The 17,193-nt window shown below is 34.9% G+C and overlaps 5 protein-coding genes across 5 annotated transcripts; 4 read left to right on the forward strand and 1 right to left on the reverse strand.

Annotated features, from left to right (window-relative positions):
• Positions 1-130: 130 nt before the first annotated feature.
• On the reverse strand, positions 131-2,780 carry LOC100634922 (2-aminoadipate transaminase-like). Its single transcript, XM_003382478.3, has 11 exons — positions 2,616-2,780; positions 2,337-2,449; positions 1,621-1,775; positions 1,205-1,369; positions 1,005-1,146; positions 822-944; positions 655-769; positions 540-608; positions 444-498; positions 334-394; positions 131-287 (listed from the first exon to the last, which is right to left on the reverse strand). The coding sequence occupies exons 1-11, from the start codon at positions 2,739-2,741 to the stop codon at positions 170-172; spliced, it is 1,242 nt and encodes a 413-aa protein (XP_003382526.1). The 5' UTR covers positions 2,742-2,780; the 3' UTR covers positions 131-169.
• Positions 2,775-3,665, forward strand: LOC100635129 (proline synthase co-transcribed bacterial homolog protein-like). Its single transcript, XM_003382396.3, has one exon. It carries the CDS (start codon positions 2,793-2,795, stop codon positions 3,543-3,545), a length of 753 nt encoding a protein of 250 aa, XP_003382444.1. The 5' UTR covers positions 2,775-2,792; the 3' UTR covers positions 3,546-3,665.
• Positions 3,666-5,019: 1,354 nt separating this feature from the next.
• On the forward strand, positions 5,020-5,834 carry LOC100635252 (putative phosphatidylglycerol/phosphatidylinositol transfer protein DDB_G0278295). Its single transcript, XM_020005695.1, has 4 exons — positions 5,020-5,203; positions 5,258-5,362; positions 5,418-5,593; positions 5,641-5,834. The coding sequence occupies exons 1-4, from the start codon at positions 5,125-5,127 to the stop codon at positions 5,722-5,724; spliced, it is 444 nt and encodes a 147-aa protein (XP_019861254.1). The 5' UTR covers positions 5,020-5,124; the 3' UTR covers positions 5,725-5,834.
• A 565-nt stretch (positions 5,835-6,399) lies between these two features.
• On the forward strand, positions 6,400-10,741 carry LOC109580616 (uncharacterized). Its single transcript, XM_019994001.1, has 17 exons — positions 6,400-6,635; positions 6,686-6,821; positions 6,879-7,025; positions 7,181-7,377; positions 7,434-7,514; positions 8,016-8,182; positions 8,312-8,501; positions 8,544-8,625; positions 8,704-8,776; positions 8,824-8,922; positions 8,962-9,038; positions 9,081-9,130; positions 9,171-9,366; positions 9,425-9,491; positions 9,541-9,646; positions 9,710-9,902; positions 9,953-10,741. The coding sequence occupies exons 2-17, from the start codon at positions 6,740-6,742 to the stop codon at positions 10,042-10,044; spliced, it is 1,899 nt and encodes a 632-aa protein (XP_019849560.1). The 5' UTR covers positions 6,400-6,635; positions 6,686-6,739; the 3' UTR covers positions 10,045-10,741.
• A 27-nt stretch (positions 10,742-10,768) lies between these two features.
• LOC109588484 (uncharacterized) lies at positions 10,769-16,966 on the forward strand. The gene is made up of 8 exons (XM_020004671.1): positions 10,769-10,792; positions 10,844-10,975; positions 11,632-11,688; positions 11,893-12,036; positions 12,391-12,529; positions 13,093-13,220; positions 13,885-14,769; positions 16,170-16,966. The coding sequence occupies exons 1-8, from the start codon at positions 10,769-10,771 to the stop codon at positions 16,860-16,862; spliced, it is 2,202 nt and encodes a 733-aa protein (XP_019860230.1). The 3' UTR covers positions 16,863-16,966.
• Positions 16,967-17,193: the final 227 nt, after the last annotated feature.

Below are 17,193 nucleotides of genomic sequence, written 5' to 3' on the forward strand. Positions count from 1 at the left end.
TGTACTATTTTTGTATGCCAACTAATATTCATTTTTATTATCATTTGAAAGATTTTATGATTGTTTGCCTTAATAATTTTTTTATTCTACAAGAGAGCGAGAGAGAGTTCGTACTTCATACAACACAAAATTTATCTGTAAAAATTTTTTAAATCATGGATAGAAATTTTCATTGTTTTAGCTCAAGTATCAAATCACAGATTAGATGGGCTGCCTTGACAAGAACGTCTTTCTTGCATCGACAGAATGCCAGCCTAATGAACCTCTCCTTACCAGTAGGACAAACACTATATACACAATGTACATTCATAATAATATGGGGACATTATCTACCTATAAGCATCACCAGGAAAAATGAGTATTTTCTTGTCATTTTTACATCTTTCGACAAATTCTGTACAAGGAAAACACGGTATCACATGCTTTGTAAGTTATAAACTTACCGGAACAACTAAGAGAGAGCTCATCAGGTAGTTTTACCCATAAAAAATATCCACCCTGGATGAACATAAAGAAAAGACTATTACTAGTGTGCTCACCTTGGGTTCTTGTGTTATTACTGATGGTACACGTGAACAAAATACCTCAAGCATTGCCTTACAGCATTCCTGCAATGATAGTAACTAAAGACACATCAGTGCTTCCCTTCCTAACTTGATTGTTTGTTTTAGAGTCCTCAATCAGTTTATCAACTTCTCTGTTCTTCATTAATTCGGTTATGATACCTGACATTGCATGATTGAGGGCCCCACCAGAGAGAAGCAAGCATCTACAGGATGGCATAACAATAATCATTACTAATTTGATTTCTGTTTATTTACGATTTCAGTAATGACTGGATCAGTCTTTGAGGAGCTTCAAGCCAGCCTAATCTTATCCCAGGAGCAAATAACTTTGAGAAACTTCCATTAGAAACAACATGACCACCATCGTAATCAGAATCACTGAGAGAGAGATAAAAGGGGAGATGAAGGGATTAAACGAACTATCAAGTTGTTTCATACTTTTTGTCATCGTAAGCAAACAGTCTTTGTGGTGGTGGCTCAGTAGTGAAATCATTAGGAAAATAAAGCAAATTGTAAACGTCATCACAGACAACTAACAAGTTGTACTTGCGTGCTATTTTAATTATCTTCCAACACCTTTCTGAGAATTAAAAATAAATATTTCAAACTAACATTCCTCCTTATACAATATGTACAACCTGGTAACAGGCAAACTCCAGTTGGATTCTGAAACTGTGGTACTAAATAAAGCATTGCCCAGTAGGGTCTCAAAGGGGTGGGGCTCCACTGTTGCCTGGCGACAGAGTGAGACTGAATGGCGGCCTCTAGAGCATCTGGGTCAATCCCGTCTCTATCCATAGAAACTGAAAACAAGATAAGATAACATCTTACAACAACAGTGTCAAACCTAAGCATCTAAAAAACAAACAAGCTACATGTATATTTCTCTGGCTTTGCATGATTTTTCTGCCTGAGGGTTGCATGATTTTGTAGACTCATTAAGATAAAGATACCAACCATGTAGGTTTTATTTGATCATAATACAAACTAATGCATACAAAAACAAACAAGCTCCATGTACATGTATTATATATATATCTATTGTCACCCTAACCTGGTTGGCAGTTGCGTCTAAGTCCATTTCTTAATATATCAATGGCAATGAAATAAGAGAATTCCTCCATAAATACTAAATCTCCTGGACCAAAAAAGACACTAGAAATAAGGTGGAGGCCACTGGTGGCACCTGATGTCTCCACAAGATCTGATCTGTGAGAAAAATGAAAGTTCTTCATACGTAATTGATTATAACAATCAAGAATAGTTTTCAGGGTCTGTTCAAAACCTTTGCTTTTTCAAAAATTAAAAACGGTCATAACTCAAAAATTATTTGCCAGAAACAGCTCAAACTTTCTACATAGCATAAGGACATCAATGTGTATCAGAAAATGTAATAAAAATTAGGGGTGATTTCGGAGCCATTTTTTGAAAAAAAACCATGGGCTATAATAGCCTTGAGTATTTTTCAAAAATTGGCCCATTTTAAAAAATGGCCATAACTCGAAAATTATTTGACGAAATCATCCCAAACTTTCTACACAGCATAAGTACATCAATATGTATCTAAAAATGTAATAAAAATTGGTGGTGATTTCGGAGCCATTTTTTGGAAAAAACCATGGGCTATAGCCTTGGGTATTTTTCAAAAATTGGCCCATTTAAAAAAATGCTCATAATTCAAAAATTATTTGTTGGAATCAGCTCAAACTTTCTACATAGCATAAGGACATCAATATGCATCAGAAAATATAATTGAAAATTGCCCCTCACTTGTCTACTGGTGTTTTGTAATGACGCTTAAGAAATTCAGCTAAGGTTTCTCGATAATCATCATGCCCTAAATCAGGACCATATGTCATCAGTTGAACTGCATCTGGTACGTCCTGTGCAAAAAAATTGAAAATGAAAGTTTGCATATTTCTAGAGTTTGGGCAATTATGAAGGTTTATGCAAAATTGATTGTATTATTAATACAATTATTATTATTATTATTATTATTATTATTATTATAGTTTCAGTTTGCAAGTCAATAAGAATGGCTCCACTCACTAATGAAGTCTGTGCTGCCCCTTGTAACAATTTCACACTTTTCTCAAGCATAAAATCCCCAGGAGCTCCTTTTTGTAGGTTTATAACGTCAGAAGAAGTGGACTTAAAAGAATGAATAGAGGTCATTGTGTTGGTGGGCGTGGCTAAAATTCAGTCACGCCCATATACAATGAAAAAATGGCTGCCTCTGGAGAAGGGCTTGAACTGAGCCACTCAGAATCATCCGAAATGATTTCGCGCATAAAACTGGTTTTAGACAAGATGGCTAGCCTGAGCTTAGAAGCTGGTCGACCTGTTCCTAGATTAGTTGCAGTGAGCAAGACCAAACCACCAGAAATGATAAGGGTTGCACATATGGAAGGAGGCCTACTCCATTTTGGTGAAAACTATGCCCAAGAGTTGATAGAGAAAGCAAACCATCCTCTCCTCAGTGATCTGGACATACGATGGCATTTTGTCGGTCACTTGCAAAGAAACAAAACGAACCAACTCCTCAGTAATGTACCCAAACTGTGGATGATTGAAACTATTGATACGCCTCGTCTTGCATCCTCTGTTGATGGAGCCTTACAAAGAATTAATCCCGACAAGAAGCTAAGGGTTCTCGTTCAAGTTAATACGAGCGGGGAAGAGAGTAAGCATGGTTGCCAACCTGAGGACGTCCCTTCTTTGTTTGAGCACATGCTCAGTAACTGCTCCAGCTTGAATCCTATTGGCCTGATGACTATTGGACGGCCTGATCACAATTACCAAATGGGACCAAATCCTGACTTTGAATTGATGAAGAGATTACGTGATGTTTTGATTGGACGATTTGATTTGAAAGAGGTGGAGCTGAGTATGGGTATGTCCGCAGATTATGAACATGCAATTCATGAAGGCAGCACCAATCTAAGAATAGGTAGTACCATATTTGGCAAGAGAACATGACGTTATTACTACTGCATAATATTACTGTATTATTGTTATTTTTTTCCGTGTATATTTGTATTATAAGGACATGATAAACATTGCTATCATTACTGAATGTTATTTATTATTAAATTTTAACCAAAGTTAGTGGTCGTTTCGAGTCATTATCTGGCATACTATAACAAAGTATAGCAGTAAAAGCACTGGGTTAATCCTGCTTGTGACCAACAACAATTGCCACAGGGTAACATTACTCACTCAGTAACATTGCAATTGTAGCTACATAACCTATATCACTTTACTATTGGTATTGCTGTCGCCAGTTCACATTAAAGAACCACATAATTATATAAGGTCATCATTTAAATTGAATACCAATTAAACTATTAAATATTTATGACAAACAAAATGATAGCAATCACTTGAAAGTTAAACATTCAACTTATCACTTAAAGGGAGCAGCGTATAGCTCTACTCTTATTTACTTGCCAGGGAAACATGAAAACCATCATAACAACTGCTCTTCTTCTTGTTTTTAATTTGGCTTTTACTGAAAGCAACAATCTTTGGACAGACTGCAGTAAGTGAAATATTATATATTGTAAATATATCATTGTTATTCTAAACATAAGGCTCAAGTGATGATAAGACAAGAGTGGAGCTGACATCGATATCAGTTGCACCAATTTTACCAAAAAAGGGGCAATATATTACAGTTAATTTTGAGCTTATCATAAGTGCATGCACGCATTTGTCACTATTATTAATATTTTATGTATTTATTAGAGGAAGAGATTACATCTGGTGAAGTTTCTGTAAAGCTCATTTACAGTGTCATGCCAATTATTGATGAGGATCTGGACTTGTGCAACCTCATCACACAATTCAATACAAAGTGCCCACTTGAAAAAGGAACTATACCAGTAAAAGTTACAAAATCCATCCCCAACTTCATACCTTCTGTAAGATTGCATGCACTTATTAATTTGCTAATTTACCAGAATTATTTATCACTCCTAGGGATTGTACAAAGCTAATATAAATGCCACTGATCAAAATAATAAACAAATGTTTTGTGTGAATGGTCAGTTCAATATCCAATAAAGAACTTATGAATTTGAATCATTTTTTGTCGTTACTGTTTTCCTATTAGCATTAGTTATTATTATCATTATAAGTGAATAGATGAATCAGTTTTGAAACTGAAAATAAATGGTCCCTATTGGCAAATATGAAAGCTGCTTAAACAATGATGGCAAAGTGTAGACAAGCCCAGCAGCAGGGGTAATGTAATCTTGCAGGCTGGATGGCACGTATAGCTAGAATAAATTATAGGAAAAAAAATATTAAAATGAGCAGTGGCATTTAAAAACAATAGCATTATGTCACATGTGTACATCATTTACTAATCATTGCATGTTATTGTATATCAATGTTGAAACGATTGTGATTCTGAAAGCAAAACACTCCCACCCGTCACTAGTTTATAACATAAACAAAAGGTGGTTTACCTATAATCTCAGACTAGTTCTTGTGTGAGGCTCAATACTGCCTGTACGTATCTTTTGAAGCAATTACTAGAGTAGCTCTGAGAAATATGAAAGTCATCATAATTCCTGCACTCTTTCTTGTCTTGGCTTCAACTGCTACTTGTGATAACTTATGGAAAGACTGCAGTAAGTTACATGGAATAATAAATGTGTAACTATTTCTGTTTATAAACAAAATAGGCACACCAGATGATAAGACAAGAATGGAAGTAACAAGCATCAAGATAACTCCAGATCCACCACAAAAGGGGCAGAAAGTCAACATTGATGTTGAGCTTAATTTAAGTAAGGAATCACAGGGATGTAATGAGCCCTTGCTTCATACAATCTTTTACTGCAGAGGAAGAAGTCACATCTGGTGAAGTTGCCCTAAAGCTTAATTATGGTGTTATACCAATTGTTGATGAGAGTCTTGATTTTTGTGACCTTATCACACAGATCAATAAGCAGTGCCCACTTCAGAAAGGGACTATCTCCATAAAACTCGATGAAGACCTTCCTAATTATATTCCTTCTGTAAGATCATAAATATTATGCCAATCTTTTTCATTTAATATCTTTAGGGCAAGTATGCAGGCAATGCTACTATCACTGATCAAAACAATAAAGAGCTTCTCTGCCTTCATTTGGAAATGGATCTTAATTAATTAACATTATTAGCTGAACTTTGCTTTATCGTGTGAAACCTTTTACAGCTTTAATTTCTTAGTTTTATCATGAATTTTTAATGTTTAAAAAGTGTTTACACTTAACTAGTGCTTTGAAAGTGAAAGAAACTCTTCGTTGACTAACTGCCGCTGATTGTGTTGTTTGTGAAAGTAAACATTATCAATTTTAAGTTTCACTAGATGCGGTACGATAGCATAGGGAGAGATTTGAATGTTTACATAGCAAAGCCTGTTTAATAACTTGATATTATCATAACTTGATGATAAATAATCAAAATCATAGATCTAATCTAATCATACTATGCTTTACTTGAAATGAGGGACAGATTATTGATGATGAAAAAGTACAGAAATCTCCAAATGAATTCATACAGATCAGGGGCGTATCTAGGAATTGGGGGAGGGGGGTGCTGAGGGTGCGCGAAGCGCGCCGCGATTTTGGCCACACCCACTTTTACGGCGGTAAAACGGCCTTTTCCTGCATTTTCGTCAATTACGGGTGGGACCAAGATCATTTTAAGCAAACTGCTATGTTACTGGTACTTCTGATTGCTCCTTAAAGCACTGGAAACTGCTGAAATCATGATAAGGGGGCTAGATAACTTTGTTAAGAGGCTTGGTAGTGATGCAAGAGTCCAGGAGTTCAGTAATTTTTTCTGAGCCCAGTCCTGAGGGGGGTGCTCAAGCCCCCTCAGCCCCCCCCCTAAATACGCCTCTGCAGATCTAGTGTTTCCTAGCCTGTTGGGTTGCAGATCTATCCACATTGTTCCACGTTGTTAGAATATACGATTCATAAACTAGAAAAGGACGGAATAAACTGAGTAAAAGCCTAAAAGGATGTGTGAAAGGTCATTTGAGTCATTTCAGGCTAATACTTAGTAATTTTAAAAGTATTATATAATGTTGCATGTATTAGATTTTTATTTATTCTTAATTGTAGTCTACTAGGCTAGCATTTGATTTGTAGATCTAGATCTAGGATAATTAATGTCAAATGTCAGCTCCTTTGTTGATAGAGCTACTGTACATTATTTATGTCTTCATAACATGCAAAGGAGAGGAAGACATCAAAGCTGGTTGGTTGGCCTTTCTCGTCTAATCAGGAAAGTTTCATTATTTTTTCTTAATTTTAGATTCAGTATTAGTAATGGGAGGAGGGAGTTTCATTGGGTATCACATCTCGCTCAGACTAGTCAAAACAGCAAGAGTGATTTCTTTGGATAGTTTTACTGACAGGAATCTAATTGTGATGCAAAGAGCCAAACTCATGAATGAAAAAGGTGATGCACTTGGAACCAAAATTTGCTGATTAAAATAATAATTTTTGACTTTTACGTGAGACAACTTAGTTGATTTTCATTGAGTTTTATACAAAAGCCTAGCATCAAACACTGACAGAGTAGAAAAATAGTACTCTTATTATCGTAACCTATAGGTGTTTTGGTCCTTGATGATACTACTAATTGTGAATCATATTTGCTGGAGGATTTATTCTCTCAATATTTAATTAATAGTGTTGTATACAGTTCAAGCGACAATTCTAATATTTGTAATAACAAGTATGATGCCTCATGCATCTCAACTGAAATAAAATGCTTAGTTAGACTCTTAGACATCTTGAGAAGGAATAAAGTAAGTATTTTCTTTAAAAAATAAAGAATATATTTTTTTAATTTTATTTTTATTAGCAAGTTAAATTTGTTTATTTCTCAAGTGTCTGTGTACTGGATGATACTAGTAACAGCTTTTCACCATTTACTGCAATCAAGGTAACTTGATAATGTCAATCAAATTTTTTTGAAAATCCAAATTAATTTTGATCAGAATGAGCTTAAACTTGCTATACAACATAAGTACATGTATATGTATCAGAAAAAATTATAAAATTGGAAATTTTTCTCCTTTTCATTTTTAGTGAAATTTGGCCAAAGTCCCTGTACTATAGTACAGGGACTTTGGCCAAATTTTTGAGCAACTTTAAATATTCATAATAATTCTAAATTTAATTGGAATTAGCTCAAACTTGCTATGCAACATAAGTACATGTATATGCATCAGAAAAAATTATAAAAATAAAAAATCCTCTCCTTTTCATTTTTGCCAAAATTTGGCTAAAGTCCCTGTACTATAGTACAGGGACTTTGGCTCGATTTTGAAGCAACTTTAAAAAATTCATAAAAAATCTAAATTATATCGGAATTAGCTCAAACTTGCTATGCAACATAAGTACATGTATATGTATAAGACATTGCTGTATTTTACTATCATAGTCATCAGCTGAAGATATGGTTATGTCATATATCAATGAGTTTGATGTACAAGGAGTAATGATCAGGATTGGTGGCAGTATGTATGGACCTTGGAGTGATCCTGACTCTATAGTACATTCAATTGCAACTGAGCTTTATAATAACAACACAATTAAACTCTCTCATTGGTAAGTCAGCTCTCTTTGTGTGGGTCTACATTTGCAGCTACAAAATGGCATAGAGACTTTGTTTTACATTTTGGTGTACTTACTCTCATACCATTCACTATATTCTCTTATTATTAGTATAATTTGTAGGTACTCTTTGGTGAAGATTCGTTTTATTCATATCAATAAATTGACAAAACTAGTGGATCAAATGCTTAATAAAAACACTTTGTCTCATCACAAAGCTGTTACTCTAATGAATGGGGATATGCTACTGCTCAGCAATGTTGTTAAGCTATTAAAAAGGCATATCACAGGCCATAGTAATTTTCAAAACAAAGTAAGAAAAAAATTACTTTTTTATTTCCAATATTTTTGCTAGGTTAATATTACTTTTTCTGAAGTTATTTGTGGACTGATGCAACAGCCACAAGAAGATTATGACCAGTCGTCAATTGAAGAAGGCCAGTAGAGTACCATAAATCATGCACTACTGGGCAATTGTAAATAATGACAATTAGTTTTATTTTTTTATTATTTAGGATTAAAAGATTTTTTGAAATGGTATGAGGCTTATATCAAAGAACTGAAATATGAAGACCCAAACAGTATCAGGTGCTTAAAATATCATACTAAATATTATTGAAATACTTGCAATGCAGATTTGTTCCTGATGCTGCGTATGCTTTTAATGTAAAGAACAGGCACTTGAATAAATTGGGATCAAAATTTAGGAAAAGGCATAAACTGATCAGGAAAAAGTAATGATTAATATTTTTAATTGATTTGATTTTTAACAGATATGAGCTGGATGCAGAAAAGCATAACATTGAAGTTGCCAAGATTCCTCTGAAAAAGAAATTCATATTTTTTAAAGGTAAGTCTTTGACTAGAAGTATTACTTTTAAAAATTAAAAAGGTTTTGACTCAGGCGATACTAATAGAATAATACCAGGCCTTTCTCTTAAAGTATATCACACTATAGTTCATATAGTTTACTCAATTGCAGCAAATGAAGAATATTTGTAGCTCTGTGTATGAATGTGTGGCCTTTACAGCAGAAGGTCACTTTAAAACAATCATACAACCAGACTCACAATGGAAGAAAATAAATACCTCAAGTACTGGACTGTATGTAGCTGATATTGATGTGTGCGCTGCCGGTCTCCATAATTGCAATGAGAATGCTATTTGTCATTACTTGGGTAAGTAGGGAGTTGCTTAATAGAATAAAGTATATCATAGATTCATTTATCCTGATAGGGCCTGCACAGTTTAAGTGTGAGTGTTCATTAGGTTGGAAGATGCACAACAAGTTTTGCGTACCAATGTAAGCTTAATAATATGGATAATTATTAATTTTTAAAAAAATATTGTAGGATTAGAGAAGGTTTGTTAACACCAATTGAGGAATATTATCGACTAATAGATATTATTGAAGGACGTCAAGATGTGACAAGAAATGCTTCTTTTATTGAATATAAGGTAACACTGGTATCCAACTTCACAATTATTGTATTTTCACTCTTCTTTATAATATACTCTCAGAACTTAATGTCTGCAGTCAATCCTTACAATGATATTGTTGTGACTGATTTCAATGGAGACATTAATGTCTTAAAGGGAGCTTGTCTTAAAACATATCATTGCATTGGGTTCAGCAGCACTGGTGTACTCAAGATGGAGATTGAGCCCTCAAATAAATGGACAATAGTAAAGAACGAGAGCCTCTTTGTATTGGGTAAATGCTTACTATAAAAGTGTGCTTTATTTACTTGCTGTTTACTGTAGATATTGACCTATGTGCTGTCTCTGATAGATGCAGTAAACCACAGAAATGTCGCAAATCAGCCCCTGGACAGTATCAGTGCTTTCTTTGGTGAATTCGTTACCCATTTTTCAATGTCAATGCATTTTGCATCTGATATTTACCCTTTTTTGTATTATAAAAAATAATTATTATTTATTTTTGAAATTTTAATCTAGTCAGTGTCATTAGTGAGTCCAAAGGTGGAGGGCTTGGAGGCGGAGTCACATCACCTCCAATGATATCGTCGTGAGGCCATGAGAAATGTCTGTATCTTCCTGACAACCTTGAACTAAGTCTTTGTGTTGCTGCTGGCGTTGCAGTTTTAGCTCGGTCTAGTTTAGGAAATTTCATGCCAGTAGCAGTGATGTGATTGTTATCAAAATGGTCTCTGGGCTTCAATGATGATCTTGTCATGCTGTCTCTGTAGTCATCTTCACTGTTGCTGTTCTTTAATAGTCTTAGATTCCTTCCCACTGATCTCAATGTCAATATGCTGTCAGCCCCGCCCTCAGTTTTCACCGGTCCTCTTTGCATTTGTCTTGAGTAGGTCCTAAAGTTATGTGCTTTCATCCACACAGAGAGTATCCTGTCTCCGCAGACTTTTTCCTTCTCATATTCACTACTCCAGTAACTGCTCAGGCTATATCTAGTCCCTAGTGGTGGAGGAGGAGGCCTGCTGTTGAGACGGAAAGAGGCAGACATAAAGCGTTGCCTGCAAAGACGCTTTAAGTTGTTGGGTGGAGCTGGAGCTCAACGCCCACGCACAAAAACTAAGTTACTAAACTCAGTAAACTGATATGGCGGCTGCAACTAATTTCAAAGTACACAATGAATAATTTGGCTATCATGTCTTTGATGCATGTATATTATAGGTATTTTATACTAAGCACAAGAATAGAAAACATAAAGTTTGGCAGGTAATGATTATAAAAGTATTAATGAGCTTCACCTCGTTTTCAAAGGATGGATTTTTAAAGCTCGCACATGGCCTAAACATGCACAAGGTATTATGGTGTTTACACCTATTAATGATCATAATGTGTACTGAGAGTTTTTATGTGTAGAACTTCCCTAAGTAGGCGGAGGAAGAAGCTTTCTCACTATAATACAAGAGGCTCCACCCAGTGACATACATCCTAAAGTTTGAGCAGATTTCAACCCAATTTTTTTTAGATATGAGCATCAGTAAAATCATAGACTTTAGAAACTATTAGAAAGTAACCCATTTTTTAAATTACTATTAGAAAACTGACTAAATTAATTAAAGGAAGTAACCAATTATTGTTGAAACTAAAATGACACTACCCTAAATTAGATTACAATTGTAGCTGTCATGAGTGATTGTGCAATGTTGATTACAAATATCTAGTTGTACTTTGCCAAAATTGGTACTTATGTCATTCACTTCATTGATCTAAATTGAATTAATAAAGGTATAGTCAATGTGACTGAAGTTTAGTTTATTGTAAAATATCCGGCATTTGGTCTTTTCCTGACATTGAAATCATATGCCGGTATTGCACAATTTTCATGTACATGTACATGTATGCATGTAATAAATGATTTTTGATAAATTGAATTAATCATTACAACCATAATTTTGTCATAATTACATTGTCACTATGGCCCGTGATTACATTTGTGCACTGTCTTTCTGCAGATTTATTTATTTGATTTTGAAGAGCGAGAGATCGACTGTACCTATATCTCAAAGAAAGTACATGATTATAGCAGAAAAGGGAGAGAGAGAGAGAGAGTGGGAGATAGAGAGAGATAAAGAGAAAAGGGAAAGGAAAGGGAGGAAGCAATCAGAGGAAATTTAATAGGAAATTAGACCAGACCAAAGAGAGAGAGAGAGAGTATGAGTGAGTGGTAGATAGATACGTGATACTTATCAAACACTCACTATAATTAATCTTAGGTTATTATAACAGAAGGGACTGAACTAGAGAGTCAGCAATATTTGATTATCATTGAGGAAACTATGAACTTAAAAGCACCCAAATCACCACCAGGCAGAGTACAAGCATCACTGAATGATAGTTCATGGACTAGGGGGAGCAATGTATATAAAGATAAACCTCTTGCACTTCCTTATTTGTAAAGTGGAGGGAGTGAACTGTAGATTGAGTGTGCATATGTTGAAACTGAAAGATAGGAATGATAATAGCATTGCTATTATCAACATTTGCAATACTTTAGGGCTGGTGGCTTGTAGCCTATTGCTAATTAGTAGCACAAGGGAAATTTAAATGAAATGATCGTATTTTGATATCGATTTCATTTAATTTATTATTGCATGTATTATCATTATTATTATTATCATTATTATTATCATTATTATTATTATTATCATTATTATTATTATCATTATTATTATCATTATTATTATTATTATCATTATTATTATTATTTGTAGGTCTGTGACAGTCATGAGTTATATCCAGAGGGCAATGAGTCCGTCAATAAAAAAAGGTCAATTAGGGACATAATGGAATTAATAATTACTAATGATAGTAATAATAAGAGGACCAAACCAACAAATGGGATTAGTAAAGGTGAAATATAAAATGAACTTATGATTATAATACCTACAGTAAGTCCACTACATTGCTATAAGTGTGCATACATGAATAGTGTTGAAGGAGTAACAGTAATAAATGATGATAAATAAGAATTCCTGGTAATGATTGGAATGGCCCATACTACTGAGAGTATTTGTTTTCCCAATTGTTGGCAGTCCTTTAAAGTAAACAGTGACATTTGACCCTTACCAGGAGGAGTGATATGGGGAAACACCCTCCCTTTGCTGAATGCATGAGGCCAAGAGAAAGTGCTTGTTTATCTTGAACCCATTGTGTTTGTGTGGACTGATAAACGGTACCTGTATACACTTTCTAATAATTGTTTTCTAAAAGCCTGGGTGCATGAATCAAGATGAGCATATGTGCATGCATATGCACTAGTGGGTATTTCCACTGTGAACTAACGAGCTTTTAGTTTATACTTTAAAAGCAGGAAATTCGTATTTTAGAAACTCATTTAGATTGCTTTTGTTTTGCCTTTAGTCTATACAGGGATTAGTGTATTGTGTCATTGTGTGTTTGTGTATGTTATACAGGTGAAGATGTCCTTGAGTCACAGCAAGGAAAACTAGTAATAGATAATTCTAAAGTGTACAAGGAACATATTCTTGAGCCTCCTAAATGTAATTTTTGGATTCCTAATACTTCTCCAGGCAAGAAAATGGTAAATTAGTTTGTTTACAGGTTCAGTGTACATCATCATGACCTCAATTGTTCCAATATGTCAGTGTTGGTAATCATGATTGATATGACTCAATTACCTCATTGTGTATGTGTACAAATACATATACTCATTGTTAGAGATTCTATCATGTTTTTAAATGTATTCTTTTATATTATACAGTACCAATAGTATACATGTACGTGTACATGTGTGTCAATAATATACCTAAATCATAAAGTACAATTTGTAAATTAAATGAATTTGTAGTGTGAGAAGCAGCTGTCCAGGCATTTGTATGGTGTGGCTAATTAAAACCCATTGTTAATGGTTTGTGTGGTTGTAGTTGTTTTGATGGGAAGGAATTTAATATTGTAGAGAGTTCTTGTCAGCATCTGGTCGTTGTTAGGAAACATAATTGTGTGGCTTGTTCATAATACTATATTAGTACTTACAATGAGTGTACATCCTAATGATTTTATAGACATGGCTATAATAGGTCTTGTTTACCCTGGAAATAATTTGTGTCACATCCATTTTTGTAACTCAATTTATATCATTTTGCAACTCAACTTATATCATTTTTAATTTTATTTGTAGTTTCATTCTTAAGCAATAGCCTCATATACTGCAATCACTGATTGACTTGAACTTTCATTTTTAATAGGTCAAAGGTCAGTCTCGTTGGTCCTCATTTTTACACCCTCCCTCTCCTCCTCCTTTTAAGCCGTGGTCACTATTGACAGAAAAGGCTCCAGAATCCTTTCATAAAAGCTTAACCACCACCACCCACGTATGCGTACAGCCCTCTCTCAATCAGCAACTCTCTCCTCATTCTCTCTCCTCTCCTTCTTCTCCTATCCTTCCTCTCTCTTCTTCTCATTCGGGTATCTCAAGCATCACTAATACAAGTGAGAGAAGCTTATTCATTCCTTCAGATGAAGAGCCTCCAATTGTTGACCAAAGCAAACCTAAAGCAAGGGATTCGTTAATTAGATTTCTTAAGCCTCGTATTGCTATTGCTGAAGAACACGTGCTTATTTCACCATCTCGCTCTCTTTTCCTACACCCCCCAACTATTACACACTCATCTTCTGGTTCCTCTTCCAAACCTCAATCCCCCTCACTTTATTATGCAACCAAACCAGCTACTACTCCTGCCACCATTAGTCTGCTTACTTCATCCACGGCATCCCCTCTAAAATCACCTGTTGTACTCTCTTCAAGAGGGGAAATAGGATATTGCACTGATGCTGTTTCTGATTATGATGTATTTGATACCGCTGGTGCTATTCCTACTGTTTGTCAGGAAGTTCCTTGTCCTCTCTCCAGAATGAAAGACGTTAGATCAAGGGATTGCTTTGAACAACCATCTCTCGGCAGAGAAACAATAACAATAACAGTTGATGATGAGGTTCATCCTGATCGCATCCTTGGAAAAATAAATACAGCACAAACTTTCAGTTCGGAGAATGCTTCTGAAGATTACCGTAACATAACTTCAACTGCTTTGGCGCCGATTTATCATCAAACAAAAACAATGCCTTTTAAGGTTAGTTTCTCCCTGTCTGTGTGTATGTTATGCTATTATTTTCATTCTATTGTTTATAAATTAGCTCCCTGTGTGTTGTATCTTATGCATATTACACCTACAATAGTGTCACTAATAGAAAGAGTATGCCCCTTCAATTATGATTGATTGCTCTTGTTACTTGTCAGCAAGTATTTGTGTGTGTGTGTGTTGCTTACATGTAACACAATACTCTACAATTTGCTGTTGCAGGAATTTTGCTCGTTTGATGAAAATCAGATTAACAATGCTTGTGTCATAATTATTTTGACTATGTTAGCCCTCATTTCCTGTATTAGGACAATAATCAATTTATTTCTCTGGCACTGACTTGGCATTGTTTGGTACGCAGTACTGGCGTATTCAGCATGTGCTGCACATGTATTTGTGCTTCTATGTTGCGTATTATAATACTTAAGTGTATAATCTGTCATTGGTACATGTGTGTACGAATAACTAGCCATCTCTGCATAATACGTGCATGTCAGTATATGATTTTCTCTTTATTGTGGCTCATATGGGCGTATTAGCATGACATTTAGATTTTATTGTCCATTAGAGCACTAATTGCACCGTGGTACTAATGGTTATGCTTACTGGTTGTGGTCGTCTTGAAATAAGATATGAAGTGACCACTTGCATTAGCTTTTGTCTCAGTTGTTTCTGCTCTCTATCGTATCATCTTACAATACTGTATTACCATAGTGTAAAAATAGCTTTGGGGAATTTTTATTACATTTTCTGAAATGTATTTATTACCTTGAGTTACATAACATTTTGAGCTGATTATGATCAAAATTAGACGTTTTTATAAATTTTGAAATAGCTCAAAAATCAGGCAAAGGACCATAGGTTATATAAGATAAAAGTCTTATAAGCATTTGAAAATCATAAAAACAGCCATCATCTTAAAAAAACCGACCTCAATCTTACATATAGGCAACCGCCTATATAATAGTACAGGGTATTTTGTCAAAAATTGCTCCGAAAGAATTTTTCATCTTTGTATTTTTCCCTGATACATTTACATGTACTTATGTTGCATAGCAAGTTTGAGCCGATTCCGATCAAATTTGAATTTGTTATAAATTTTTAAAATTTGCTCCAAAACTCCAAAAGTTGGTAAAAAACCTGTACTATAGCACAGTCAAGTTTGAGCCTTTTCTCAGTAAACCTTTGAGTTGTAAACAGTCAATGAAACATTATACCATTTCTTCATAATGACCATTATGGCCATTAGGCATTGTTATTAGGTTTGTTTCAATACTTGTACTGATTGAGCATCAGTTGTGTCACACACACACACACACGCACATATTGCATGATCTTCTTGTCAATAGGGTAGCTATGATACATACATACTTGCCTTGTGTATTCCGTAGGATGATAACCATCAGGGCACTACTAAGTCCTCTACTTCCTGCTCATTGAAGCCTTTATGTTATGATAATTCAAAACCAAGCCCTTATCCATGGCAACCTGGAGGAGTTGAAGCCTCGTTTGGTTCATTTCCTATGCAACCCGGTGATGCTCTCAGTCGTATTGCATATAACAAGAAAGGCATGTCACATTCTCAACACCTAGCTCCTTATAAACTGTTGCCTTGTCAACGTGGCTCCTTGATGGAGTGTTTCTCAAAAAAGGTGACAGGCCAGGCTGAGATAATAAACCCAGTAAGAGGTAGTGAGTATCAAGTAAATTCTGCACCTGTGCCACACGCTAATTCCACTGATCCTACTATTAACAGAATCTCTAATGATAGCTTTGCTATAGAGGATATAACTATTAATTGTCACTCTGTCTCTACTTTATCTTCTCCTTCTCTTCCTCCTCTTTTCTCTCCTGCTGATTCTATTCGAGCTGGACTCAATGGGACTACTCAGCACTCAATCCAAAATGAAGTAAAATCAATGGCACAGAATAACGACTCTCATTCAATTGCTCCTTCATCAACTGGCAGCATTAAAGGGAGTGATAAAAGGTACAAATTTATACTCAGCGATCCAAAGATAGACGACATATCATTAATAAAAAAGAACCCAGGACATTTTAAATTAGGACTGTGGGATATATAAGACAATTTGTGTATATATATGTGTGTGTGTGTGTATGACCTATACAATGATATGCTCATTTTAATACCTTTATGACCGTTGTATAAAAAGATTGTCAAAAACAACTAAAGCGTTTGTATTGCTAAAACATATCCATCAATGGCTATCACAGCACATCTTTTTGGCAATGTTGTTATTGTTGTCATTGAATAATGTCATTTTAAAAATTCCTGTTTCTTTGAGCCCATTTGCCTGTTCACATCTTTTCGTACACCATTTGCACCTTGTTGTTTAAACTGTCAAATTTAGCACTGAAAAGTACATGAAATCATTTTGTACTTGAAGAGCATGA

This window comes from Amphimedon queenslandica, unplaced genomic scaffold (assembly GCF_000090795.2).
Source record: "Amphimedon queenslandica unplaced genomic scaffold, v1.1 AMPQUscaffold_13521, whole genome shotgun sequence".
NCBI classification, from domain to species: Eukaryota; Metazoa; Porifera; class Demospongiae; order Haplosclerida; family Niphatidae; genus Amphimedon; species Amphimedon queenslandica.